The sequence below is a fragment of the Crinia signifera genome, chromosome 7, assembly GCF_055691185.1.
Source record: "Crinia signifera chromosome 7, ASM5569118v1, whole genome shotgun sequence".
NCBI lineage: Eukaryota > Metazoa > Chordata > Amphibia > Anura > Myobatrachidae > Crinia > Crinia signifera.
This window is the reverse complement of record NC_139223.1, coordinates 53,767,806-53,794,417: the sequence shown is the minus strand read 5'-3', so window position 1 is coordinate 53,794,417 and position 26,612 is coordinate 53,767,806. Positions and strand designations below refer to the sequence as shown.

Sequence of the window (26,612 nt, the reverse complement as noted above, 5' to 3'; positions counted from 1 at the left end):
ATGCATCTGCTGCTCCCTCACTCCTCACCCTTTGGGTCTCTCACCCCCCCACCCCGTGATGCTGCTCCCTCCCTCCTGCCTTCGGGTCTTTCTCCCCCCCCCGTAACTGTAGCAGTGTCTCCTTTTCATCGCTTATGAGAAGGAGACACTGAGCAATATGATTGCTGGCGATATATTGCTAGCAATATATCGCCAGCAATCATATCGCACCGTGTGTGCACACCTTAAGGTTCATTAGACTCCACAGTGCAAATGCTTGTTGGTGGACTGATGATCTACAAATTCCTTCCAAGTGTTCCCGAATTGCTGCCATGCTGACCTGGCTTCTTGCTACTCATGTTGCTGTGGGCGCTAACTGAAGCTCACAGATTACTTTGGCATCCTGCTCACATTCAGAGTTGGACTTTTACCCCTGCAACTTCATCTTAACCCCATGTCAACCTTTGGACTGTCGACCTTCCCCATGTCGACTTAATGACCTGTAGACCTAACCCATATCCACCTTCAGTCATCTTGTCATTCCTGCATGTCGACCTAGTGGTGTCGACCTAATGCTTATTGACCAACCTGCTGTCTACCCTATGATCCATGTGTTGTACACCTGCCCACCTGTTGTACTCAGACTGAATCCACGTCTCCTGTGGTAACCCTGGATTATTTGCTCCTGGTCTATGTAGGAGCACATTTGCTACCTACAGTATAATGTTTTATGTAGTCAGAATGTGCTAAGATTACACTATGGCTGTGGATGAAGGGCCTGAGGGCGGACTTCTGCACAGCAGCAGCAGCCTGTACCCTACTCTGCTCTTGTCACACAGTACAACACTACAAACACAATAATTCCTGGTGCTGCAGCGCCCTCTAGTGCCGACACTTCCTACTACAACCTTCTACGCTATTACACGGCTGTTGTACGGTAAAGTACGCATGCGCGCACGCACGTAGTGTGTTGTGACGACCTTTTGGTAACAAGCTCGTCACGTGTGAGGTGAGCTGCTGAGTTCCCGCCATTACCGGGAACTCAACCGAGTCTCCACATTATACTGCTATACACCCCAGAGTGACCCCCAGAGACCCCTTAGGTCAGGCGCAGTGTGAGTGGCAACTGTCTGTGCAGCAGGCTGTGTGATACGGTGTGTGGTGGAACAGGCTGTGTGACACATGGTGTGCGTGGTACAGCAGGCTGTGTGACATTGTGTGTGGGTGTGTGTACAGCCTGCAGCAGGCTGTGTGACATGGTGTGTGTACAGCCAGTAGCAGGCTGTGTGATCATCATTACTATAGCTGTAATATGGGGCAGTTGTTGGTATGCTTGGCAGATCAGTTGTAGCCACATGGCATGTAAATATTTGGCCAGTATACATGATATCCGTTCCATAATGCAGTGTGATGATACAGTTACTGTATATATTTACTGCTATCAGGTGGGGACATTAAAAGTCAGATCCACCAGCTACCAGAAGTGGTATTTTTTGTATAGAAGATGTAAACCGCACCCAGGCATGGTAATCTTTTTCAATGAAGATTGGAAACTCCGAGGCAAATGTATTAACTCTAGTGAAATAATAGAGTGGGCAGTAGTAACGCACCAGCCAATCTGCTCCTAACTGTCTTGAAAACACGATGGTTAGGGGCTGATTGGCTGCTCACCGGCCACTTTACCACTTCACCAGGCTTAACACATCTGCCCATCAGTCTTTACTGACAGGCCATATATGAAAAAAGAGCTCATGCCTAAAGGTGCATACACACCAGGTGTTTTTGCCCAGTGTGTATGCACAGCGATCAGTTTTTCGCCCATCCAAGCAGTTTTCGGAGGGCTGGATGGCGTTCCACAGCAGGACGTATTTGTAAGCCATCCAATCGGCTGGTAATCCCAGCGGATGAGCGGCAAATGGCATTGAATAGAGCTCACCGCCAGACCATACACACTGGGCAGCTTTTGAGCTGAAAGCAGCTCAAACGGTAAACGTGAGCTGCTTTTAGCTCAATCGCCCAGTGTGTATGGACCTTAAGTCAAATAGGTGAGTCGCCTTTGTAAACTTCCAAAAAGCATGGTGCAGAAAGAGATAGATCTATCATTGTGCAGCATGCTCTTTGAAAGTTTTAGAATGGTATTATTATGACCTAAAGATATTAGTAATTATATGGGCTATATGCTGCAAAGCTGGGTGCAAACAGCAAATATGTCCACCCATTGGCAGGTGGATATCCCCAATATATGTATTATGTTGGCCTTGCAAAACAGTTGATACCCATAATATATGCGGATATATCTGGTCATCTTGTAGTTTGTACGGCCAGTCCACCAACTGCCTGTACACATCATTGACTGACATCTCAACAGGGCAGGCCCTTTTAAATGTTTGTCCATTTGTGACGTCAATCACAACACGTCAGACAGATAATTGGTGAGTATGCTCTTACCCAGGGCTGGGCAATTGCGGCGCTCCAGATGTTGAGGAACTACACATCCCAGCATGCCTTGCATCAGTTTCAGCATGGCCACATAGCAAAACTAATGCAAAGCATCCTGGGATGTGTAGTTCCTCAACATCTGTAGGGCTGCAATTGCCCAGCCCTGCTCTTACCGTTCCTCAGGTAGGTTGTCCAATCAGCCAGGTGTGTACCGAGCATTATACACCCCATACATTACCGATGTATTTGGGCAATCCCCTGATGTTCACATCAGTGGATCAGGAATATTAAACACGTTTAAAACTTCTGGTCTTGACAGTGATCACAGAATTAGGTGTATTTAGATTTGTTAGATGATTTTAATATAGATATATAAAATAGAATATAGTTATATAATATAGTACTATAGAATATTGTATGTCCTGTTATGACTCTTCATATTTGCTTTGTAATCCATAGAGCAGTATGAGCATTAATGAAAGCCACCAGAGATTCCTGCAAGTGCTTATGTCCCATGGTATAATGGAGCAGTCTGCAACCGTGGCTCTTCATAAGCATTGCTGTGACGTGCACAAAGGTCAGTTGGTAGCTTCTTCTCGGTCACAGGGATCCTGTTCTGATGTATGTTAAAGTTGACTTTATTCAGGACGGAAAAAATCATGAACCGGTCAATGGGAGGATATTTAATCCCGGGTCACGACTGTCAGTCCGTCCCGACAGCCGCGTCCCTGGCCTGTTTTCGCTTTGCTCGAAGGCAGGCGGGATCCAATGTCCCCATATCGATTGTCGAAAAGAGGGCGTGTCCGCATAAACGGCTGTGGATTGTGGAGATCTGCCCGTGATCTTGGCAAATTGGGCATGACAGCTTTTAAAGTCAGACCTGTTCTGTTGGTCTGCCTCTTCAATGCTGTTAGGCAAGACAGCATTGAATAGGCGCCTGCCGCTATTTCCCCCGTCGGAAATAGCGTTGGGGCTTGAATACCCCTCTTAGAGTTAGTCAGCTAACTTGGAGCCATGCTAAAGTTACATGCTATCAGACTGATAGAGATCCATCCCCCCATAGTACTTCACCCTCATGGTTCTCAAGGGGGGGGGGGGGGGGGCAGGTTCTGGGCCGGCGCTGGGAGATTAGAGCATCTCCAGGTGCCAGCTTTTCCATTGCATTGAACAGGTTTCATTGACCCATGTTACCTGTTTGCGCTGCACAGCATGCCGGGTTGAACCCATGTTCAACCCTGCTCGCTATCCGGGTAGAAATACAGGGTCTCATGACCCGGGACATTTCAAATGGGTGCGTTTGAACCGCTTGCAAAAACCAGTATTCTTTAGGCTGGTCTAAATGGGTTAATCTTCTGCATTCTTTTATATATATATATATATATATATATATATATATATATCATGCACACCAACAGTATGGCTGTACTTTGGCCCTTATTCAGATCTGAGCTCAGTAAAAATTTGTTCTCAAAATGGGCAAAACCATGTGCACTGCAGGTGGGGCAGATGTAACATGTATAGAAAGAGTTAAATTTGTGTGAGTTATTTTGTTTCTGTGCAGGGTAAATACTGGCTGCATTATTTTTACACTGCAATTTAGATTTCAGTTTTAACACAACCCACCCAAACTTAACTCTCTCTCCAGATGTTACATCGGTCCCACCTGCAGTGCACATGGTTTTGCCCATTTTGAGAACTGAATAAGGGTTTTTGTGTATGTGAAAGATGCACTTTAAGCTCGATTTTCGGTCATCTGCAGTTTTAAGTATATACAGTATATTTATGTCCTTTAATATTGCTGCTATAAACTACTGAGCCTTTTTATTTCATTCAGCTCATCCATTTAACTTCACGTTTCCTAATGTTTCAGTTCACTACATGCACGACAAGTTAGATGATTTTATTGGTGTGATCAATACACGTCTGCAGCCTCTGTTCATGCTGGTTAAGAAAGGAACAGATGAAAACAGTGGCAAAAGATATTACGCTCTGGTATGTGTACTTTAAATTTTGTATTCCTTCCATATTTTTCCCAAGGTTATATTCTTATTATATTTACTTGTGCTGAAACATGTAGTGTGGAGAAGGCACCTATCAAACCCGAGTAAGGAAAAGTGAGCAAGACTATAGCCCTTAATTCCGGTTCACTCACAAAGGCAAATTCCTTCTCAAATGGACAAAACCATGGGCCTTATTCTAGTTCACTCTTTCTGACAAAATCCTTCTTAGATGGACAAAACCATGTGCACTGCAAGGGGGCAGATGTAAAATGTGCAGAGAATTAGATTTGGGTGAGTTATTTTGTCTCTGTGCAGGGTAAATACTGGCTGCATTATTTTTACACCGCAATATAGATCTCACTTTGAAGTAAAACCACACCCAAATCTAATTCTCTCTGCACAAGTAACATCTGCCCCACCTGCAGTGCACATGGTTTTGTCCATCTAAGAAGGATTTTGTCAGAGAGTGAACTAGAATAAGTCCCCATGTGCACTGCAGGTGGGGCAGATGTAACTTGTGCAGAGAGTTAGATTTGGCTGAGTTATTTTGTTTCTGTGCAGGGAAAATATTGGCTGCTTTATATTTACACTGCAATACTGATCTCACTTTGAAGTAAAACCGACCCAAATCCAATTCTCTCGACACAAGTTAAATCTGCCCCAACTGCAGTGCACATGGTTTTGTCCGTTTGAGAAGGAATTTGATTTTGCGAATGAACCAGAATAAGGGCCTCTGTTATAGATGTGCTGCGCTCAGCTTCTTGCTTTTGCGGTGAATGGTACAGTGTATTGCAAAAACAGAAATTTAACAGGAAGGTGGTCGCGCCCAGGATTGTAGCTGCGTGTATGTCCGTGGGTCACCAGACACCCACCACCACAGAATTGCACATTTTTCAGTGAAAGAAAGATACCTTTATGTCAGGCCTGGGCAATTGCGGCCCTCCAGATGTTGATGAACTACACATCCCAGGATCCTTTGCATTAGTTTTGCTATGTGGCCATGCTGAAACTGATGCAAGGCATGCTGGGATGTGTAGTTCATCAACATCTGGAGGGCCGCAATTGCCCAGCCCTGCTTTATGTGCACACAGGAACCTTACTTGAGGTCAGTAAGGACTTCAAGGGTCCCATAGGGAAATTGAAAATTATCAGAGAAACCATACATCTCTACAAGAGAGCTTGGTGTGCACTACCTGGTGGAGGTGTTTTGTGGGATAAAGCTGAAGTGTATTTTCCAATTTTTTTTTACATGGTATAGGTATAAGCAGATGTATGTAAATAAACAGTGCATATAACCATGAATCACTGCGATGCTTCTACTTTATATTGGTAAAATAGATACAATATCTCATAAATAATACAGTAATTATCCAAACAAAAGTTACAAAAATATGATCAATAGAAGTAATGAAAATAAATGTCTGTAGTTGATCTCAATAGATCAACTAGTTACATCTGCCCCATCTGCAGTACACATGAATTTGTCCATTTGAGAAGGAGCTACTTGTGTATTTTGGCGGCGCCCATCGCATCGCATACCATAAGGCATACGATGGTATGCAACGCGATATCGCGCAATGCCATACAATTTTAAAATTGTATGACATTGTATATGGCATACAATGCGATGCAATGCGATTAATCATTGTATAAGCACCCTAATGGGTGCTTACAATGTTGAATGCACCCCCCCCCCCCCCCCCCCCCCACTATAAACGTGAACCCGAAGCGTGGCGAGCGGCGGCGGTATGCGTCCTCCGACCTTTTCATACCCCCACTATCCACGTCGGCGTGGAGTTGAGAATAGAAAGTGTGGCGAGCGCAGCGAGGGGACGCGGATACCTGTGAAGGCCGCGTGGCGACTCCGATACCTGTGAAGGTATCCGCGTCCCCTCGCGGGGCTCGCCACGCTTCGGGCTCGGTGGCTCGCTGCGCTCGCCACACTTTCTATTCTGAACTCCACGCCGATGTGGATAGTGGGGGTATGAAAAGGTCGGAGGACGCGTACCGCCGCCCCTCGCGGGCTCGCTGCACTCGCCACGCTTCGGGTTCACGTTTATAGTAGGGGGGTGGCGTGGGGGTGCATTTAACATTGTAAGCACCCATTACGGTGCTTAAAAGCACCCTTTAGGGTGCTTATACAATCTTTCATCGTATGGGGGCAAAAATCGCGTTGCATCGCATGCCATCGGGTGCATGGCATGCGATGCGATTAAAACATTGCGCAATGGAAATCAGGGGCGCCGTTATAATACACAAGTACCGAGAAGGAATTTGCCTTTGTGAGTGAACCAGAATTAGAGCCATATTCTGCTTAGACACCTGGAAAGCCAACCACCAGCTATCCCCTCCACTTAAAGAGATTTACCTCACAAACATTCACCAAAAGCTTGCTTTGTGGTGCTCCTACCCTGTTGGTTCTCCAGCAGCTTCGGTCTGTGTACCATACTTCCGGGTTGGCGTAGGCCTTCTTCTAGGTGTTGTATGTAGGTCACATCAACATTGTCTTAAATATAGGTGGGCTAAAAGTCTTTTAGAAGTGCTGGTTCAGGATTGGGTGTTTATGTGTAGTTTTCATTGGTCCTGGTTCCTGTCAATAAATGTGCTGGTCATATTCAGAGCTGCTTCCCCTTTATGCAGTTTTCATAGCTTTGTCGGGCTGCTACCTTGTCTAGACATAGAACTTTTGTTCTATGTCTTTCTGCCGTTCTGACACCTTCGCATCCCAAGCGTCACAGTTTGGCCGTTCGGTGTTTGGGGGATCTCAGCGCCATCCCGCCTGGTTTTGGAGCTCTGGGATGTCCCCACTGCGAAATCCAGTGCCACCTGGTGGATGAAGGAGAAAATGGGATTTTGTACTTACCGATAAGTCCTTTTCTCTTTTGTCTAGTCCGGTGGCACAGCTAACCTTGGGATGCAGGAGGGTCCATAGGAGCCAAGGAACCTATGCTCCTGGACACAAGCTCCATCCCATCATGCTCCAGTTCGTTTTAGGTGCCCACAGGAGTGGGTGCTATGCTGATCGGCTGCTGCTGCAGCCGGCTTTTTTCTGGATTTTTTGACTAGTTTAGCTAGGTTTTTATTATTTTATTAACTTAGTGATTAGTGTAGGTTTTTCACCAGTGTGCTGCTTCTGACAAGAAGCGCTGCACACTGAGAGCGCAGTAGAGGCTGACAGAGGCACGTGGGTGGGCTGTCTGCACCCACTGCAGAGCGCTTAACCCCAGCTTTGATGGGGTTTGCCTGGGCCCTGGGAGCGTCTGGAACCGGCTCCTTGTTTAGAAGGGGATCATGGAGGAAGGACCTCCTGCGATGGCGGGCGCCATCTGGAAAGGGTTTTGCAGACTGAAATCCCACTAGGGAAGTGAAGTCTGCTACTGGTGTCCAGCGTAGCTGGAAGACTTCAAGTGATCCTGACCTGAGGGGGAGGCACAAGGAAGTGAGGAGTAACTATTGTGGGAGCGGCTAAAGAGGGAAAGGCGCCAATTCTGGCTTCCTACCCCTCTGAAGCAGGGACTTGGTCCCTTCCTACTCTGTGTGCGGGCGCCATTTTCTCTCCATAGCTGCGGAGCTGAAGCCTGGCTGAGCTTTCTGAAGTACACAGAGTGCAGTTCTCCTGGAAGCGCTATCCTTGCTGATGCTGAGTCGCCTACAGCGAGCAAGACAGATAAGTGCACTGTATATACTGCCTTGTACTTTGCCTGACATTGTGCACCGTGGGTTAAAATGTGATTAAACTGCAGTGTTTGCGGGGTTAATTTATCATGTGAACAGATGGACCAAGGGGACCTTTGCCCTGCTTGTGAATCTTTGCCCGGCAATGCTCATGCCCAGGGGTCTGAGCATCCCGAACCAGCGTGGGCTGCAGCGTTGGAGAGGTCTATGAATGCCTTGGTTAAGGCTCTTAATAGGCAAAAGGATAACTTTATAAAGTCTCCTGGCCCTAGCTCTTCCTCCCAAAATTCTATGGGATCCATTGCTCCTTCGCAAGTGGACCCCTTATTGATGCAGGACATACAGGACACTGCGCAAGGGATACATAAAATGAATGCACTTATGGAAAAATTAGCAAAACCCCCTGAGAGCCCTTCCTCCTTGCGGCCTTCAGCTACACCTCCTCTGTTATATGTGGATTCAGATGATGATGGTGTTTGTACAGATGATTTATCTGGGGATCTGAGGGAAGAGGCTGATGCTTCTGTCCCAGGGTTTGAGGCTTTAATCCTGACTGTAAAACAGGCTTTGGATTTGTCAGAGGAGGACAAAATACAGGCTCATTGTATTTTTAAGAGAATGCGCAGAGACTCTGTGACTTTTCCTTCGGTTGCCGGTATGGTCTCCTTGTTGGGGGAAGCTTGGAAAGTCCCTGATAAAAAGGTGTCTATGTCCAAGAGATATGCAAATATGTATCCCATGCCTGAGGAGCATGTGAAGTTGTGGGAGAAAGTCCCGTTGATGGATGCCCCCGTGGCTAAATTGTCAAAGGCTACGGCATTGCTGGTTCAGGGTGATGCAGCCTTTAAGGATCCATTGGATAAGAAGTTAGAAGGATGCCTTAAAGCAGATTTTGATGGAGTGGGATATACACTCCGCCCCATTATTGCCTCAGCTTGGGTAGCAAAAGCTATGATTAAATGGGCTGAGGCTTTGGGAGATCAGCTGCGGCCTGATTCTGAGGTGTTTATCCTTGCAGAGAAACTCAGATGTGCAGCAGAGTACTTCTCTGAGGCAGGGGAAGAAGGTGCCAAAATGGCTTCAAAGGTATCCGCCACTTCTGTGTCTGCAAGGCGAGCCCTCTGGCTTAAGGCCTGGGATGCAGACAGCGAATCAAAGAAAGCCCTGGAGACCTTAGCGTTTAAAGGGGAGTTGCTTTTTTGCTCTGAACTAGAGTCCATCATAAAGCAAGCCACAGGAGGAAAGAGTACTTTCCTTCCTACCTCTGCAAAACCTTCAGGCTCTAAGTTTGGGGTGTTTAAGCCTGCTTTTCGCTCCTCCTTTCGAGGGGGAGCATAAATAAAGGACAGGCGGGAAGAGGTAGATTCCCTGCCAGTAGAGGAAAAGCTGCCAAATTCAGATTTGGGGCCTTCAGTAAGAAGCAAGTGTCTAAAGGAGAGGATAAATCCTCTGCATGACGGGGTACAGGCTCCCCGTTCTGGTATCAGAGTGGGGGGGGGTTCGCCTACTTCAGTTCCGGGACAGGTGGAATATTCCAGCCTCAGACCCTTGGGTCCTTTCTATTGTCACAAGAGGTTATCAGATAAATCTCAGGGGGAATCCTCCACAGAGATTTTTTCCAACCAGTTTACCGAGGGAAGCCACTTCACGCAAGGTCCTTTTGGGGGCGGCGTTGGCTCTCAGGGAAAAGGGGGTTGTGGTCCCGGTTCCTCAGGAGGAACACAAGAAAGGTTTTTATTCAATCCTTTTCTTGGTTCCCAAACCAGACGGGTCAGTCAGACCCATACTAAACTTGAAATCTTTAAATCAACACCTTTGGGTGGATCACTTCCGCATGGAGTCCCTGCGCTCAGTGCTTGGCAGCATAGAGCCAGGGGAATTTTTAGCATCCATAGACATTCAGGATGCATATCTGCACATACCCATTTGCAAGGAGCATCAGTCCTTACTTCACTTTGCGATAGGGGAAACTCATTTACAGTTCCAGGCCCTACCCTTTGGTCTGCCACAGCACCAAGGGTATTCACAAAGGTGATGACTGGAGCAGGGTACCCACACAACCAACAACAGCCGGAGGCAAGCAAGTCACGGCTCCAGATACCACTGCTGGACAAGAGGAGCACAAGCAGCGATTAAGAGGGACTCTTTGCCAAAAATAATCCTCCAATGCAGGCAGAGAAGGCAGGCGCGCTGCGCCAGAGGAGGCAACCACTCGACCACTGGGCTCTGCATAAGTTTCACCGGACAACCGACCACCACTGTATTCCAGAAACAAAGGGAGAGGCTGCCCAACCGCTGTGTCACGATCTGAATATTAAAGCAAGCTCTCTTACCGGCTAAGTGTCTACGCAGGCTGAGCTTGCGTTTCAGATCCAGACGCAGCCGGCGTCCTGTGTGTCAAGCGGCTGTCCTGCGCCGCTCCCATCACGCTGCGTGACAGTGTCCAGTGTCCGGCAATCCTCCAGTCCACTGCCATTGCTACTGGCCCAAGCATGGTGGACACAAACACTGTTTCCCGCCTTAGCCTGACATGGGGGCTGCCATGCTCCTTTCAGTCACATGTCAGGTTGAACCAATCATGTGCAGTCTAAGCTCCCTGTCATACCTAACAGGCCAATCCTGGCCTTCCAGTGGGTATAAATATGCTGGGAGAACACAGACTGATGCTAGTGCTTCAGTTGTCAATTGTCTCTCTGTCTCTGCTGCAGTATGCTAATCTCCAGGCATTCCAGCTCCTGTGATCCGATGTCCAGTATAGGATACTCACCTCAGCCGTTCCTGGCCTAGTGCCGCAATCGATGTTCAAGCCATCGTTCCTTCAGCATTCAATGTTCCAGCTATCGTTCCTTCAGCATTCGATGTTCCAGCCATCGTTCCTTCAGCATTCGATGTTCCGGCCATCGTTCCTTCAGCATTCGATGTTCCGGCCATCGTTCCTTCAGCATTCGATGTTCTGGCCATCGTTCCACAACTCAGCTAAAGGCAAGCTCCAGTAAAGTACTGCTCACACAGTGTGGACAATATTGTCTTTCAAGGACTTCATCAGTGCTCTGCACTGCACCATATACCACCTGTCCTCCATTGTGTGAAAGTTATCTTGCATACTATACTGCCTGCCATTTACAACCTTCCCGTCATCGGTTCCTTCAATAAACCTGGTTGTATTTTACCTTGCCTCCTTCCTGCCTCTGGGTGCACTGTCGTGCAAGTGAATGCGCAAGGGTCTCTTGAAGCCTCCCCTATTTCTAGATCGGCCCGAGTTTCCACCAGAGGTCTTCGTCGCTGAGACTCAGATCCCTGGCGTGACACGCTGCACAAAACTCCAGAGAGATATCGCTACTTTAACCCCTTACCGACACAGCCTGTTTTTGCCTTCCGACAGAGCCCTTTTTTTCAAATCTGACATGTATCACTTAAGTGGGGATAACTTTTTTTTGCTTTTACTTATCCCAGTGATTTTGAGATTGTTTTCTCGTGACACATTGTACTTCAAGTAAGTGGTAAATTTTGGTCGATACAGTCTGTGTTTTTTTGTGAAAAATACCAAAATGTCGTAAAAAAATTGAAAATTTTGCAATTTGCAAAATGTTAAATTTTCTGCTTGTGAGACAAATAATCATACCACTCAAAATAGTTAATAACTAACATAGACCATATGTCTACTTTATGTTTCCATCATTTCAACCTCCTTTTAATTTTTTTGGACACTAGGAGGCTTAAAATATGAATAGCAAATTCTCAAATTTTCAAGAAAATTTCAAACACTGATTTTTTTAGGGACCAGTTCAGTTCTGATGTGACTTTGAGGGACTTGTATGTGAGACACCCCCATAAATGATGCCATTTCAAATACTGCACCCCTCACAGTATTCAAAACAGCATTTTGGAAGTTTGTTAACCCTTTAGGTGTTTCACAGGAATTAAAACAAAGTGTAGGTGAAATTTGAAAATTTCATTTTTTTTGCAGATTTTCAATTTTAATACATTTTTCTAAGGAACACAGTAGATTTTACTAGAGAAATGTGACTAAAAATTGATTCCCCCAATTCTTTTGTTTTCATAAATATCCTATATGTGGCCCTAGTGTGCACGTTGACCAAACCACAGGCTTCATAATAGAAGGAGCACCTACTTGATTTTGGAGCCTCCTTTTTATGAGATTATTTTTTAGGCACCATGTAGGTTTCTAGGCACCATAAGATGCTAAAAGTTAGGAACCCCCCCACAAGTGACCCCATTTTGCAAACTACACCCCTCAGGGAATTCATCTAGGGGTATAGTGTACATTTCAAACCCCCAGGGGTTTCACCAATTTTAGTACAACTGGGCTGTGAAAATGAAAAATTACATTTTTTTACACAAAAATGCAGTTCTGGCTCAAAATTTTTCATTTTCACAAGGAATGAAGGAGACAAAGCACCCCAAAATCTGTGCCCCAATTTCTCCCGAGTACGGCAATGCCTCATATGTGACCAAAAAATACCATTTGGGTGCATGGCAGGACTCAGAAGGGAAGGAGTGATATTTGGATTTTGCAGCACACATTCTGGTGGAATGAATGGTGGGTGCTATGTCGCATTAGCAAGACCCCCGAAGCACCAATACGGTGGAACCCCCCCACAAGTGACCCCATTTTGCAAACTACACCCCTCAGGGAATTCATCTAGGGGTATAGTGTACATTTCAAACCCCCAGGGGTTTCACCAATTTTGGTACAACTGGGCTGTGAAAATGAAAAATTACATTTTTTTACACAAAAATGCAGTTCTGGCTCAAAATTTTTCATTTTCACAAGGAATGAAGGAGACAAAGCACCCCAAAATCTGTGCCCCAATTTCTCCCGAGTACGGCAATGCCTCATATGTGACCAAAAAATACCATTTGGGTGCATGGCAGGACTCAGAAGGGAAGGAGTGATATTTGGATTTTGCAGCACACATTCTGGTGGAATGAATGGTGGGTGCTATGTCGCATTAGCAAGACCCCCGAAGCACCAATACAGTGGAACCCTCCCACAAGTGACCCCATTTTGCAAACTACACCCCTCAGGGAATTCATCTAGGGGTATAGTGTACATTTCAAACCCCCAGGGGTTTCACCAATTTTGGTACAACTGGGCTGTGAAAATGAAAAATTACATTTTTTTACACAAAAATGCAGTTCTGGCTCAAAATTTTTCATTTTCACAAGGAATGAAGGAGACAAAGCACCCCAAAATATGTGCCCCAATTTCTCCCGAGTACGGCAATGCCTCATATGTGACCAAAAAATGGCAGGACTCATAAGGGAAGGAGTGATATTTGGATTTTGCAGCACAGATTCTGGTGGAATGAATGGTGGGTGCTATGTCGCATTAGCAAGACCCCCGAAGCACCAATACAGTGGAACCCCCCACAAGTGACCCCATTTTGCAAACTACACCCCTCAGGGAATTCATCTAGGGGTATAGTGTACATTTCAAACCCCCAGGGGTTTCACCAATTTTGGTACAACTGGGCTGTGAAAATTAAAAATTAAATTTTTTTTACACAAAAATGCAATTCTGGCTCAAAATTTTTCATTTTCACAAGGAATGAAGGAGACAAAGCACCCCAAAATCTGTGCCCCAATTTCTCCAGAGTACGGCAATGCCTCATATGTGACCAAAAAATACCATTTGGGTGCATTGCAGGACTCAGAAGGGAAGGAGTGATATTTGGATTTTGCCGCACAGATTCTGGTGGAATGAATGGTGGGTGCTATGTCGCATTAGCAAGACCCCCGAAGCACGGTGAAATGATGAACCTAATAATCCATAGATGTGTGGTATATTTTAAAGCACTCCTTCATACATAGGCCGGGTTTGTCGGGGCAAGTTTCACAGTGGAAAATAGTTTGCTTTCGTATTCCCTTTTTATAGCAAACTTTGCACCTTTTTTGTGTCCTGCCCTTTTTTCCAGTGGAGGGGATTTCGTTAGGAAAATGCTGCCCTGATACAATACGGGGGCCAGTACTAGAAGTACTGGGGCCCTCTGCCTGCTGGTTCCCAAATATTAGGCCCTTTATGACTTCCTCTTGAAAGTGCATAAATGTCCCCGTCTGGCTGGTAGAACGGAATAGTACGTAAGCGTTATACAGTGCCATCTGGATGATATACACGGCCAGCTTCTTATACCAGATTTTTGTTTTCCGCAGGGCACTGTACGGCTTCAGTACCTGATCTGAAAGATCCACTCCGCCCATGTACTTATTGTAATCAAGGATACAAATAGGTTTTGAGGTGTGGGTACTGGTACCTCGTACAGGGACGGAGGTGGTACTGTCTCCGTGAATTGTTGTCAGTATAAGGACATCCCTCTTGTCCTTATATTTGACCAACAACATATTTTCGGTGCATATTCCCCTGCTTTCACCCTTTCTCAGTAATTGGGCAACGTGCGTTTTTGGGAGGCCTCTTTGGTTCTTGCGCACAGTACCGCAAGCTGCTGTACCTCTTGAACCAAGGGCCTTAAACAGGGGGATGCTGGTGTAAAAGTTATCCACATAGAGGTGATAACCCTTATCCAGGAAGGGGTGCACTAAATCCCAGACAATCTTTCCACTAACACCTACGAGGGAGGGGGGGCATTCTGGCGGTTCAATTCTTGTGTCCTTCCCTTCATATACCCTAAACCTCTGGGTGTACCCTGAGGTACTTTCGCACAGCTTATACATTTTTATGCCATACCTTGCCCTCTTATTGGGAAGGTACTGGCGGAATTTAACCCTTCCTTTAAAATGTATAAGGGACTCGTCGATACAAATACATTTTTCAGGGATGTACATCTCAGCAAATTTGGCGCTGAAATAATCAATGACCGGCCTGACTTTAAATAGCCGGTCAAAGGTGGGATCATCTCTGGGTGGGCACTGTGCATTATCGTTGTAATGCAAAAATTTAAGGATCGTCTCAAAACGAGTCCGGGTCATAACCATACGATGAAGTGGGGTGCTGTACAGAACATCTGTACTCCAATATTGCCTAATTTCTGGCTTTTTAACTATGCCCATATGTAACACCAGACCCCAAAACGTCATCATCTCTACTGCATCTACAGGGGTCCACCTAGCAAATGATGACGTGGGGTTTTGGGCAATAAACTGCTGGGCATATAAATTACTTTGGTCCACCATTAAATTTATAAAATCATCAGAGAAAAAGACTTTGAAAAAGTCAATTTCTTTGAGGCCTGTACTATCAAATTGGATTCCTGGGTTGGCCAAAAACTCAGGAACCTGGGGCTCAAAATTGTCTGGTGGTGGGGTCCATACGAGATCAATCATTGGGGGGGGGGTCTCAGCTGCTCTACGGGGGCGTCTTTGAGGGGGTCCCTCATCACTAGAGGAGGAAGAGGAGCTTAAGACAAATGCCAATTCATCGCTTACTTCACTGGCTGTGTCAGTGTCAGAGACAAGAAGGGCATATGCCTCCTCCGCTGAAAACAGTCTTTGCGATCAAAAAAACTGCTGATCAGTGATGCAACACTGATTAGCAGTGAGGGGCAGCAGGCACACAACTGTGGGTGCAACCTGACAGGGTATATATAAAAAAAAAAAAAAACCTGCACCCCAAAAAAGGTGCTGATATGTTAGTTTATACTAATCTGCACAAAAGGGGGACAGCAGATACAAAATTATATCACACAATTTCTGACACAATGACGCTGCTGCAGTAGCAGCAGCAACACTCGCACCAGGAAGTCACAGGAGCTGGCAGCACGGATGCCACCAACGCAGATCAGGTCAGTATAGGGCACAGATGGGCACGGAGACCGCGCTGCACGCTGTTCCTGACCGGAATGGCGGCTGCAGAGCTGTCTCCGGTATTTTCTATGTGGTGTAATGGCTGTGATTGGTCCGTCGTTCCGACGGACCAATCACAGCCTTTTGGGGGCAGGTGGGGTGACACCAGTGTCACCCTTACACCCGGTGGTGATTGGTGCTGTACTTAACAGCACCAATCACCACCGATCCCTGTGTCACCGGCGAACGTTATTCGCCGGTACACAGAAAACGCTGTAATTGGCTGTTCACATTGAACAGCCAATCACAGCGATCGCCGATGGGCGGGGGCATCGCTGCCCCCCCTGGGCAATGAGGGAAGATGTCTGCTGTCAGGGACATCCAGCTATAAAGAGCAAGTACACTCAAATTGTTATCGTTCTGCACCGCGTGCATCCTTATATAAGGAACTACAAGATTATTCCTAAGGGAGTTACTAACTTACTAATCAAAGCTTCAGCCTAAAACAGCTGCTAAACTTGTTGCACTAGCAATTGAAAATTCACAGGCTCTGAGGAGCAAGAAACTGTTGCTTACGTTAAGATATAATACAAATACTAACCCAGTTCTTATTGCGCAAAAGGATTGTGGGAGTTGACTTTTATGCTTATATGTGCAAAATTACCTTAAATCAACTAACCATTGGGTGTCAGAAGGAGAGTGATTTTTATGTGTACCTAACACCGGCCGGTGATATTTTGTCATATATGACCAGAATTTTTATATGAATATTATTGTGATGTATAAATAAAAATTTTTTATGTTTTCAATATAGTCCCATAGCGCTGTCTATTCTGTCTTTTTTTATTTATGCCATGTGTCGGGAAGTACATCCCGACCATGACGTAAATGTACGTCAAATGTCGGGAAGGGGTTAAAAGGATATTTAAGCAGGATATAGGTGGGAAAGCTGGCAGACAGGCTATCCTAGGTCACGCCCCTATATTATATATACTTAGCTGATTGGTTACTCCGCACTCATTCATGCTTTTTATGCTGTTTTACAGATTTACTGGTTACTCGCGCATAAATCTGCATATACCTTCTGTATATAGTCAGGCTATTGTGGGACACACTTGTTGAATGAAAACAGTGTACCATCTACCCCAGAAGCTGAGCGCAGCAAATCTATAACTAACTGCTTCAGTTTGAGATAGGTTTGGCCACCTGTGAGTGCAGCAGCTACAGTAGGTCATACATTAATGTGGTGATTTTCAACCTTTTTCAACTTGCGTCACACTGGACAAAATTTTAAAATTGCCAAGGCATACCATCAGTCCCCCACGAGGATAAAAAGACACACACATTGACCCAATGGAAAAAACACAACACACTCAGAAATTGGCCCCCACAGTAATAAAACATACGGGGAAAAAAAAGAGAACGGGTATCTCCGGTTCTGAGCTCCCTATGGCTGCCAAAAAAGTTATAAATAGATTCCCAACTCCTTTGAACAATCTAGTACACAAGAACAGAGTATATAACTTTAAACGGCACCTGGGTTAGGGAAGTGTTTGTAATATAAAGGCCTTGAGAAAGACCCACATCTCTTTGGGTCGAAACGCATTTGATTTCCAGACCAGGAGGACATAATAACTTTACCTAACTTCAATTGTTCCCAGACCTGTTACCCAGGCACCAGACTGGTGAATATTATGCGCATGAACTGACTAACCACCAGTTCTGATACATGATTTGGTAATTAGTACCTTTGCAACCTGTCTTCTGGAATTTTTAAATCTGGTTTTATCATTGAATTATTGTATAATTCATGTACTGTTATTTTGTGCCTGTATTAAAACTGGCAAGCTGGTGGGAAGGCGATGTGGCATGCATGACCTATGAGTCATGCCACAACGCATATGCTGGGCAATGTGACAGGCCTGGCCGTTGAGGAGTGAAAGTGCTGCACCAAGCCCTGTACTTGAATGCCGGCAGCCGTGCAACGCATCTCTCGCAGGAACACCGGGCCACCCCTGACTGCACACTACAAGTGCGGTGCGACACAATGGTTGGGAACCGCTGCATGAATGACAGGAGCTCAGTGTGCAGAACCATTTGTTGACAGGTGCAGGTATATTTGGGTTACAGAAATTGTTTGCTTGCCTCGAATGACTGTCCAACAAAATAACAGAGTAATGGTCCCATGACATTTCTATTTGCATAAAAAAAAATTTAAACATGGAATAAGCAATGCTGAGTGTCAATTACTTTTGCATTAAGGTGCCCAAACAGCATGCGATGTGTGCTCCCGTGGGCATCTCATCGCACAGTACAAAAAGTATGTTCTGCACATACTTTTTGTACTGTCTTCTGATCGCATCTCACGCAAATTGCATGCAAAACGCATCCAGCCCATAATGGGGGCAATCATTGCACCGTGTATGGGCACCTTTACATTCATATTTCATGTTTTTTATTTTTTCATTGATGGTTACTAATAAATTGTTTCTCTAAGACAAACAGTCATCTCTTATATTTTTGTGACTTCCCAGTAAATCTAGAGTAAAGGAATGCCAAGACAGTATTTCTCTCCATGTCGGACACAACAACACATGCAATTGGGTGGATAGATTTGAAAATAACGTTGTCAGAACTGACTTGGGTGATCCCACCGATTCAAATAGTCTTCCCCTGTTCTCCACAAAGCGTACTGCATTGTATCTCCAGTACACCACATCCCCCTGTTTCCCATGCACTAACATAGGGTCATTGTTGAAATTGACAAATCCCACAGTAGTAGATTCTTTGTGGTCTCTGTTGGCCAAGTGGAGAAGCCTTGTAATGTTGCTCTGCCATAATTTGGAGGGGATACAGACTGGTGGGTAGCAGAACTGCACTGTTCTAATAGTCCTATTTTTTCTTCTTCATATTCTTGGAACCCATAAAGGTTTAAAAATGAATGAATGCAATAAAATAGTCTCAGGCATAGAATGACAGCTTCAACCCTTTGAGTGCCAACATTTGTGATAGAGGCGCAAAATATCCACACAAAAAAATCCAGCGTTGCTTACATTTTATTATATACATTCAAATAAAAAGTTCTGTGTAAAAAAAAGATTATATTTCCTATATAAAGCAAACATTACAGGTCATTATGATGAAAAAAAATATTTGCTTGGCAATTTCACACCTATTTTGACAAATTCACCTGGAAATCAAAAAGTTAATGTGGTTTTTCTAGAGCTGTTGTATGCTTCATTTCAAGTTATTATATGAGGATTTTTTTTTTAAAATGTATTGTTATTTTTAGTGTTATTTAAAATTATTACAAATAGCCCAGGCTGCTGTGGGGTGGAGCAGGAAATAACAATGTGGTAGCAGAAGGGAATAAGGAGGACTTGTTTCCGATACATGTCATTGACCGCTGCGTTGTCAGTATTGTTATACAACATCTGTTTTATTAGTTTCTTTCCAAGTTATTAGTATGCTGGGGTGCTTTCTATTTTACCCTTTCTTTAGTGGACAGCAAAAGCAGAGATTAACCATGCACAATGTACTGTAATGATGTACTATTTAACAACTTTTGTCTGTAGCTTTTGAGCCGTGACTATCCAAGAGGTAATAGTTTTCTTGTTCTAATGAAAGAACCCTGGGCCGCTTTCATGTTCCAAATATGTTACTTTCTAAGCTTTGTTACATTCCTTCGTTCTCTAGGTTGGCCTTGCAGAAAATGAAGTGACTAAAATGGCTTTGGATTACGCAGAGAATGAGCTGGAATTATTTAGAAAGACGGTGAGAAATCCATTGTCCGTATTAGCTCTTAATGAAGTTGGCAAGCTTTCCTTTTTCACGGAGACTATGGAAACTGTTTTTTTTTTTTTATTTGCATGTGGTGATGGGAGGGGGGGGGGGGTGCATTTTGCGGAGTTAGATTTTTTTTAAATTGAGATAGAAATCAAAATGTTTATAGTATGATCTTGGGAGTGTTCCTTGTGTGGAAGCTGCTCTGCCATTTCCACTCCAGCGCTGTCATTTGTGTATCATCTTTAGTGTTCATTCTAGCACCGTGCACCTTATAAAATCCTTGCTGTTCCTCCTTCCAGCCTGGGGTGTCGCTGTCTGCTGTGTTGGTTCTAGCACAGTCTGGTTTGTATCTCAATGTTGAGATTCAAACCAGACTTTTGTAGAAACACCCCTGCAGAGAGCGACACCCCAGGCAGGAAGGAAGTACTGCAAAGATTTTACAAGGTGCACGGTGCTAGAATGAACGCTAATATGTGTCCGGTACATTTTATCGATGCATTTTCACTTTTCATATTTTGAATTTTTACTTTATACAAAATAAAGTTATATCTGGTCACTTCCTTGAATAATTTAAGCCGTGTCGTGGATAATTTTTTAGGAAAGAAAATGCAACAGTAATGGCGCTTACACAGTGCCGATTTTGCTTTGTGCGATTGCTCAGATCAGATCGCTCAGCACACAGGGCTGCACCAGCTAACTCTCTCTGCCTATCTTCTCAAAAGAAAGAATATGGGCGATGGCTAGATATTTTAAGCATATTTGAAATATCTAGCCCGGCGGCATCAATACGCGGCCCCTATCGCTATGGGCCCTACACACACAGCGATTTGTGCTTAATTTGTAAGAGCTCTAGTCAGATTGCTTGGAAAATAGGCAAAAATCAATGTAGGCCCCATTACATTTAATGAAGAGAGGGCATTATACATATATGGAAAGTTAACTTTTGGTAGGATCACTTAATATTGTAGAGTAGTTCTGTATTTTAATGTGTGTTGGGTGGACTTCTACCAAATAGATTTACTTTATACACCCACTACACTTTATAAATGAGGTTCTAAGAAGTGCACTCTAATTTCCATCTGTGTTTCTTTTTGTTTGTCCTTGTCCTGGGTAGATGGACCTAATTATAGACTCTGACAACGGCTTTGCATCTTCCACAAACATTCTGAACCTCGCTGACCAACTTCAAACCAAGAAAATAAAAAAGAAGGAGGCCGAGCAACTTCTGCAGAGATTTGTGCAAGAAAAGTGGCTGATTGAGGTTTGTTGTCAAATATTGGTGGTAAGAGATCATGTAATTGTCACACTTTCGGGGACTAGTCGCCAAGATAACATTTACTTACAGATTGTGTCCACGTACATATATCCTCCATGCTGTACATAAAGCATGAGTGCAGTGTGACTGTAGCACTGAGTGTCTGTTTTGCTACTACTTAAAAGTAGTGGGAGCTCCTTTTATCTTTATTAGGTATGAAGTGGATAAGGAGACAGCCACTAGTAGCGAAATAAGAGGTTAAAAATTACATTAACATACACACATGTAGTGATATTAAGGAAGAAAGAATGTGATTTAAAGATTTAAAATATAGGCAGAGGTGATAGGATGATGGTGTATACAGGGGTATATTCCCCACCAGGGTGTTTCAGCTGATACACAATAAATTGGAACTGTGTGGTTCACACAATTTACACTTTTTAATAATTGCCTAGCTTGGCTTTAATGGTGTATTGGGTTAATCACTTTAGGAGATTGGTGAGAGTTGGAGAAAGATACAATCTCAAAATTGACTTGTAGATGCTGCATTAGCTTAATTGTATCTATTTTCTTTAATCTGTCAATGTGCCCAGAGGTTTGGAGCAGAGTATTTTTATATGATAATCTCAAAATCTAAAAGCATGGGGCAACAGTGACATCTGCTGGACAACATTGTCTCTTGCAGTGTCTTAATCTGATATGTTGCTGTACCCAGCTAGTATGGTAGAGTTGGTAATATAAAGTATACTCTGACAGTTATTCACTGCATAAGACCCTCTATGGCTGGGGTGTATTGATGCCAATCTCCTAGGTGAGGGGAAACAACCTGGTATATCGGGGGTACAAAAGGACAATAAATCTCCTGCACTAACACCAAACAATCTATCCTCTAGCGCTACAATGGACAGGACACGTGTTTCGCTAATTAAGCTTCTTCAAGCTGGTGGTCAGCTTGAAGAAGCTTAATAGCGAAACACGTGTCCTGTCCATTGTAGCGCTAGAGCAGTGGTTCCCAACCTTTTTTCTCTCCTGTACCCCTTGATTAGGCTTTTTATTGATAAGTACCCCCTCCTCTCATTTTGAAATATGGGCAATACTTAGCGGTATACAGATCCTTATGCATGTCCTTATATTAAGGAGGAGCGGAGCAGTAGTATACAGCAAAGAATCATGCCCTTCTGTGTCTAGACACTGGTTGTGTACTATCTCCAGGATTCCCGCTAACACCTGTAGGATTAATGCCGCTGCTTCCTCCACCTTTGTCAGTGCTGGGCAGATGACCGCTGATGTCCGAGGGCAGCACGGGAAGCTCCCAGTGGATTGCTGGTCAGGCATATGACACAACATGGTTTGTCTCCATGGCAATGGGTCTTCTTCAGCCATCAAAAGACCTTTTCATCGTCCGCCATTAACAATATTATTTTCAAGTACCCCCAGCTGGTCTGCAGAGTACCCCCAGGGGTACTAGTACCCCAGGTTGGGAACCACTGCGCTAGAGGATAGACTGTTGGCTTTCTTTTTAATTAGCATAGGGGACGATTCAATGGTTTATCGCATCCAATCTCCTATCTAAATTGATAGAGATTGGGGAAGGTGTGATATATTGATTTTCTAATCATGTGTAAATTGGCTGGTTTATAAATGCTAAACCTGACCAAAGTGGTGAACGTGACTCAAAGTGCTGTTTGCTCACTTATAATCTTGTCAGCACTGGGGACTGCAATCTAATATGTGTTTCCAGGCAGCTCTGCGCTCCCAAACGGAGCAACAATTGAATTTCTCTGTTGGGCACCATCTAGTGGTAAATGCTGGAAGAAAGAATTCTCTCTCTAGTATAGACATTACTTCCATTACTACATAATAAAATACATGCATCATTGTAATGCGTCACTTATGAGAATGACCAGTGATAATCAGGAGTTGTCTAACCGAAAGTCTCTCGCATTGTGCTCCTAAAATAAATGCTCGTTTCACTTGATTACTAGAAAGATGGAGAGTACAGCCTACATCTGCGCTGCATAATGGAGATGGAACATTACATACAGACTACATACCAGGGAATAGTCAAAACTTGCAACATCTGCCATAATATCGCTATTCAGGTAATATCCTTCTCCCTTCTTTAACGCACCCGCATGTGAACAGACCTGAATAAGGTCCAAAGTTGGAGATAAAGTAGAAGGTGATAATGCGGGTGCGTTATCACCTACTTTATCTCCACGTTATCTCTTCACCAGGCTTAATACATCTGCCCCATAGCCTGTAACATGGCAGTTAGGAGCTGATTTGTAGTTTACCCCTCTCAAAGGCTTACTATGTCTGCCCCTATGTTTGTGTGACAATTGAATAACTATAAAGCAATAGTAGAATGTTTCACAAGTCTGACAGAGGATGTGGTCATCTGCTACTGAACTCTGCGAGAACCAGTGCAAGAACACTTTACAACAATGCACTGCAGCAATTTAAAATTGTTTTATTGTTGTGTATTTAGGGTCAAATGTGTGAAAACTGTGGTATCAAAATTCACCTGAGCTGCGCAGGGAGGTATTTCAGTGGTCACGCCGAGCCACGCTGCCCTCAGTGTGCCGACCCATGGATGCAGGAAATTCCAGGTATGTTTATTACTTTTATAACTTATTTCTTATCTAAAAATTAGTAGCAGCTTGTAACAGATTTTCTATGGCCTGGAATAGATTTGCATTCATTTATCCTACTTCACTGTTCAAAGTGCTGACATTCGGTTGGACAGAAAAAAAGTTTACGATTTGAAATCCATGTGTTGCATTGCTGGTTAACAATGCCGTATCTAGAGATTTTGCTGCCATGTTCCAGAAAGTGCAGAAACACAATGCACCCACACAATAGCAGCGCCCTTAACGCATTACGGGCACAGATTAATAGAGCACCTAACGCATTATGGGCACAGAGTAGCAGAGCACCTAACACATTACAGGCACGCAGGAGTAGCGCCCCTAACACATTACAGGCACAGAGCAATGCCCCTTACACAGTAGTAGTGCCCCTTATACATTACACCAGTGTTTTTCAACCACTGTGCCGTGGCACACTAGTGTGCCTTGAGCTGTTCTCAAGTGTGCCCCCAGATCTAGAGATGCCCAAACCAGTTTACAGCCACCACCAGTTCAACTGTTATTTTCTGGTCTCTTATTTTCATGTAAAGGGCCAATGTATTTTATTTGTGCTACCTGTGGGGACCAGTGTGATTGTTTGTTGTATGGGAGCCAATAGTTTTTTTTTTTTTTTCCTGTGGGGGCCAATGTGTTTTGCCATGTGGGGATCTCATGGTGTGCCTTGGCAATTTTAAAATCTTATTTAGTGTGCCGCAAGGTAAAAAGGTTGAAAATCACCGCATTACACCCACACAGTACAGTAGTAGTAGCCTTTACACATTACGCATCACATAGCAATGCCCCTTACACATTATGCCCACACAGCACATATAGCAGTATAGAATCAATATTCCTACACCTACTGTATATATTCTTCCATTTATATGCACATGGTATCACAAAAAAATTGTATGTGTGTATTTATAAAACTGTCAGCTGAAAATGATTTGCTTTGCCCTGTATGGGAATTTCTGCTTGGTGTAGGATGGCACTTGTACAGTACTGTATGTGTATTATTATACTGTATATACACAGCCACAAGCATGCACAAACATGACACACTCATACAGTGTGTACACACATGACACATGCATGCCGTACATATACACATTATGTACATTAATGTACACAAGGGGTGGCCAACCCACGGCTTGCGGGGCACATGCGGCTCTTCTGTCACTGAGCTGCGGTTTCCGAGGTCACTCCCCTGTCACTGTGATGTCGCTGCTGACTGGGACCACAGATTAAAGTGGTCGCACTCGGCCGGAAGGAGCCTGTACACAGGCTCCTAAGGAGTCCGAGCTGGGATCTTTCCTCGGCATGACTCGGTGGGCAGTGCATGCGCCATCGCCATTGGAGGATGCTGACACAAGCGTCTCCGACGGCTCTTCTCAAGAGTCTTCCTACCTGTGCACGCCCAGGCCCTGGTAAGCAGCAGCAAATTAAAGCATTTAAACTTTAACATCTTAATAAAGAAAAAAAAAAACATATATATATATATATATATATATATATATATATATATATATATATATATATATATATATATATATATATATATATATATATATATATATATATATATATATATATATATATATATACACCTCCCAACATGACCCTGTCCAGGAGGGACACATTGCTCTGCTCCTGCATTTCCCTCTTTTTATAAAAGCACCTTTCTTAGCAATGTAGCTGTTCAACACAGGTGATAGCAATCATACATTAAGGGAAAAGTCCTGGAGAGGGTCATGTTGGGAGGTATGTATGTATATATGTGTGTATATTGGGTTGCATAGATAGATAGCATATTTGGCAGGGCAGCTCAAATGGAGGGAGCGTGGGGCATTTAAAAATGGGGCGTGGCCTTGAAGGATATAGGCCACCCCCCAATTTTGCATAGTATCGGCTCTTTGTCTTACCATAAAACATTTTTTTACTCATTGCCTCTGATTGGTTGGCCACCCCTGATGTACACAGTATAAGTGATAGTACAGAATGGGCTGGATTAAGGTTTGTGGGGCTGCAGGGCATTTAATTTGTGGTGGCCCATACCAGTAAAGTTAGATTATGATACACAATGTCCCCAGTATAAACATTATGCCACACAGCACCCCTTGTATAAATAAACATTATTCCACTCGGTGCCCCCATTGTGAACAGTATGCCACACTATATTCCAGTATGAAACACTGCACACTTAATTACGCTGCACATTGAAACCCGGTATGCCCCACAGAACCCCAATATTATTAGTATGCCACACGGTGCCCCCACATTGGCCCTACTATATATTAATAATGACAGTGGGGGTGTCACCTCAATGTAAAACAGAGCCCTGCTCCCCCCATTATACCACAAAGAGCCACCTTTAGTGAAGGCCTTGTGCTGATTTTATGGCATCTCCTGCTGCCGAATGCGTATAGAGCTTACAGGCTACACCAGGCATGTCCAACGTTGGCCCTCCAGATGTTGTGAAACTACACATCCCAGCATGCTTTGCCACAGTTTTGCTATTAGAGAATGCTAAAACTATTGCAAAGCATGCTGGGATGTGTAGTTTCAAAACATCTGGAGGGCCAACGTTGGACATGCCTGGGCTACACAGTGGAACCAAAGACACTTTCCATATGTAATGCAAAGCGTAAGGAGCCAGTGCTGCTGCCCTTATCTGTGTGCACAGAGCAATGGATAGTTGTCCTTTTATCGTGTTTATTCATAGACAGATGACTGAGAGCAGTATGGATGACAATATTGATACATAGCTAATGTTACATCAGGTTGGATATCGTTCTTTTCCTACAAATAATCATTATGAAATTTGTCATACACAGGGTTGTCACAGACGGATTCCCAAACACCTTCCACATCCCAAAAGATGCCAGCCCGATCTGGGAGAAGAAACAACTCATCAGTTGCCACCAGGTCAAGGCGATAGAGATAACCTGTACTTCTGACATGCATATTAGAAAATGTTGTATGATGTTATTAGTAGATTTGGAAATCCTTTTTTTTCTGTTTTTTTTACCATAATAATACACTGTTATGTTATTTATACTGTTAATTAAAAAAAGAATGAGGCCATGA

At 44.1% G+C, this 26,612-nt stretch overlaps 1 protein-coding gene across 5 annotated transcripts; it reads left to right on the top strand.

Moving 5' to 3' along the window:
• The first annotated feature begins 901 nt into the window (after positions 1-901).
• On the top strand, positions 902-26,612 carry NSMCE1 (NSE1 component of SMC5/6 complex). Of its 5 annotated transcripts, none has more exons than XM_083153091.1 (8): positions 902-988; positions 2,878-2,995; positions 4,289-4,410; positions 19,551-19,628; positions 20,755-20,901; positions 22,881-22,997; positions 23,387-23,507; positions 26,360-26,612. In XM_083153091.1, the coding sequence occupies exons 2-8, from the start codon at positions 2,884-2,886 to the stop codon at positions 26,461-26,463; spliced, it is 801 nt and encodes a 266-aa protein (XP_083009217.1). In that variant the 5' UTR covers positions 902-988; positions 2,878-2,883; the 3' UTR covers positions 26,464-26,612. The 5 variants fall into 5 exon arrangements, with proteins under 5 accessions (XP_083009217.1, XP_083009215.1, XP_083009216.1 ...); XM_083153089.1 differs by having other exon boundaries at positions 961-1,082; XM_083153090.1 differs by having other exon boundaries at positions 979-1,094.

Excerpts from the sequence above, each read along its gene's own strand:
- NSMCE1 (XM_083153091.1), top strand. The coding sequence starts at position 2,884 with ATGAGCATTAATGAAAGCCACCAGAGATTCCTGCAAGTGCTTATGTCC. Across the intron at positions 20,902-22,880 it reads AAGAAAAGTGGCTGATTGAG|AAAGATGGAGAGTACAGCCT; the intron begins GTTTGTTGTCAA and ends CTTGATTACTAG. Across the intron at positions 23,508-26,359 it reads ATGGATGCAGGAAATTCCAG|GGTTGTCACAGACGGATTCC; the intron begins GTATGTTTATTA and ends TGTCATACACAG.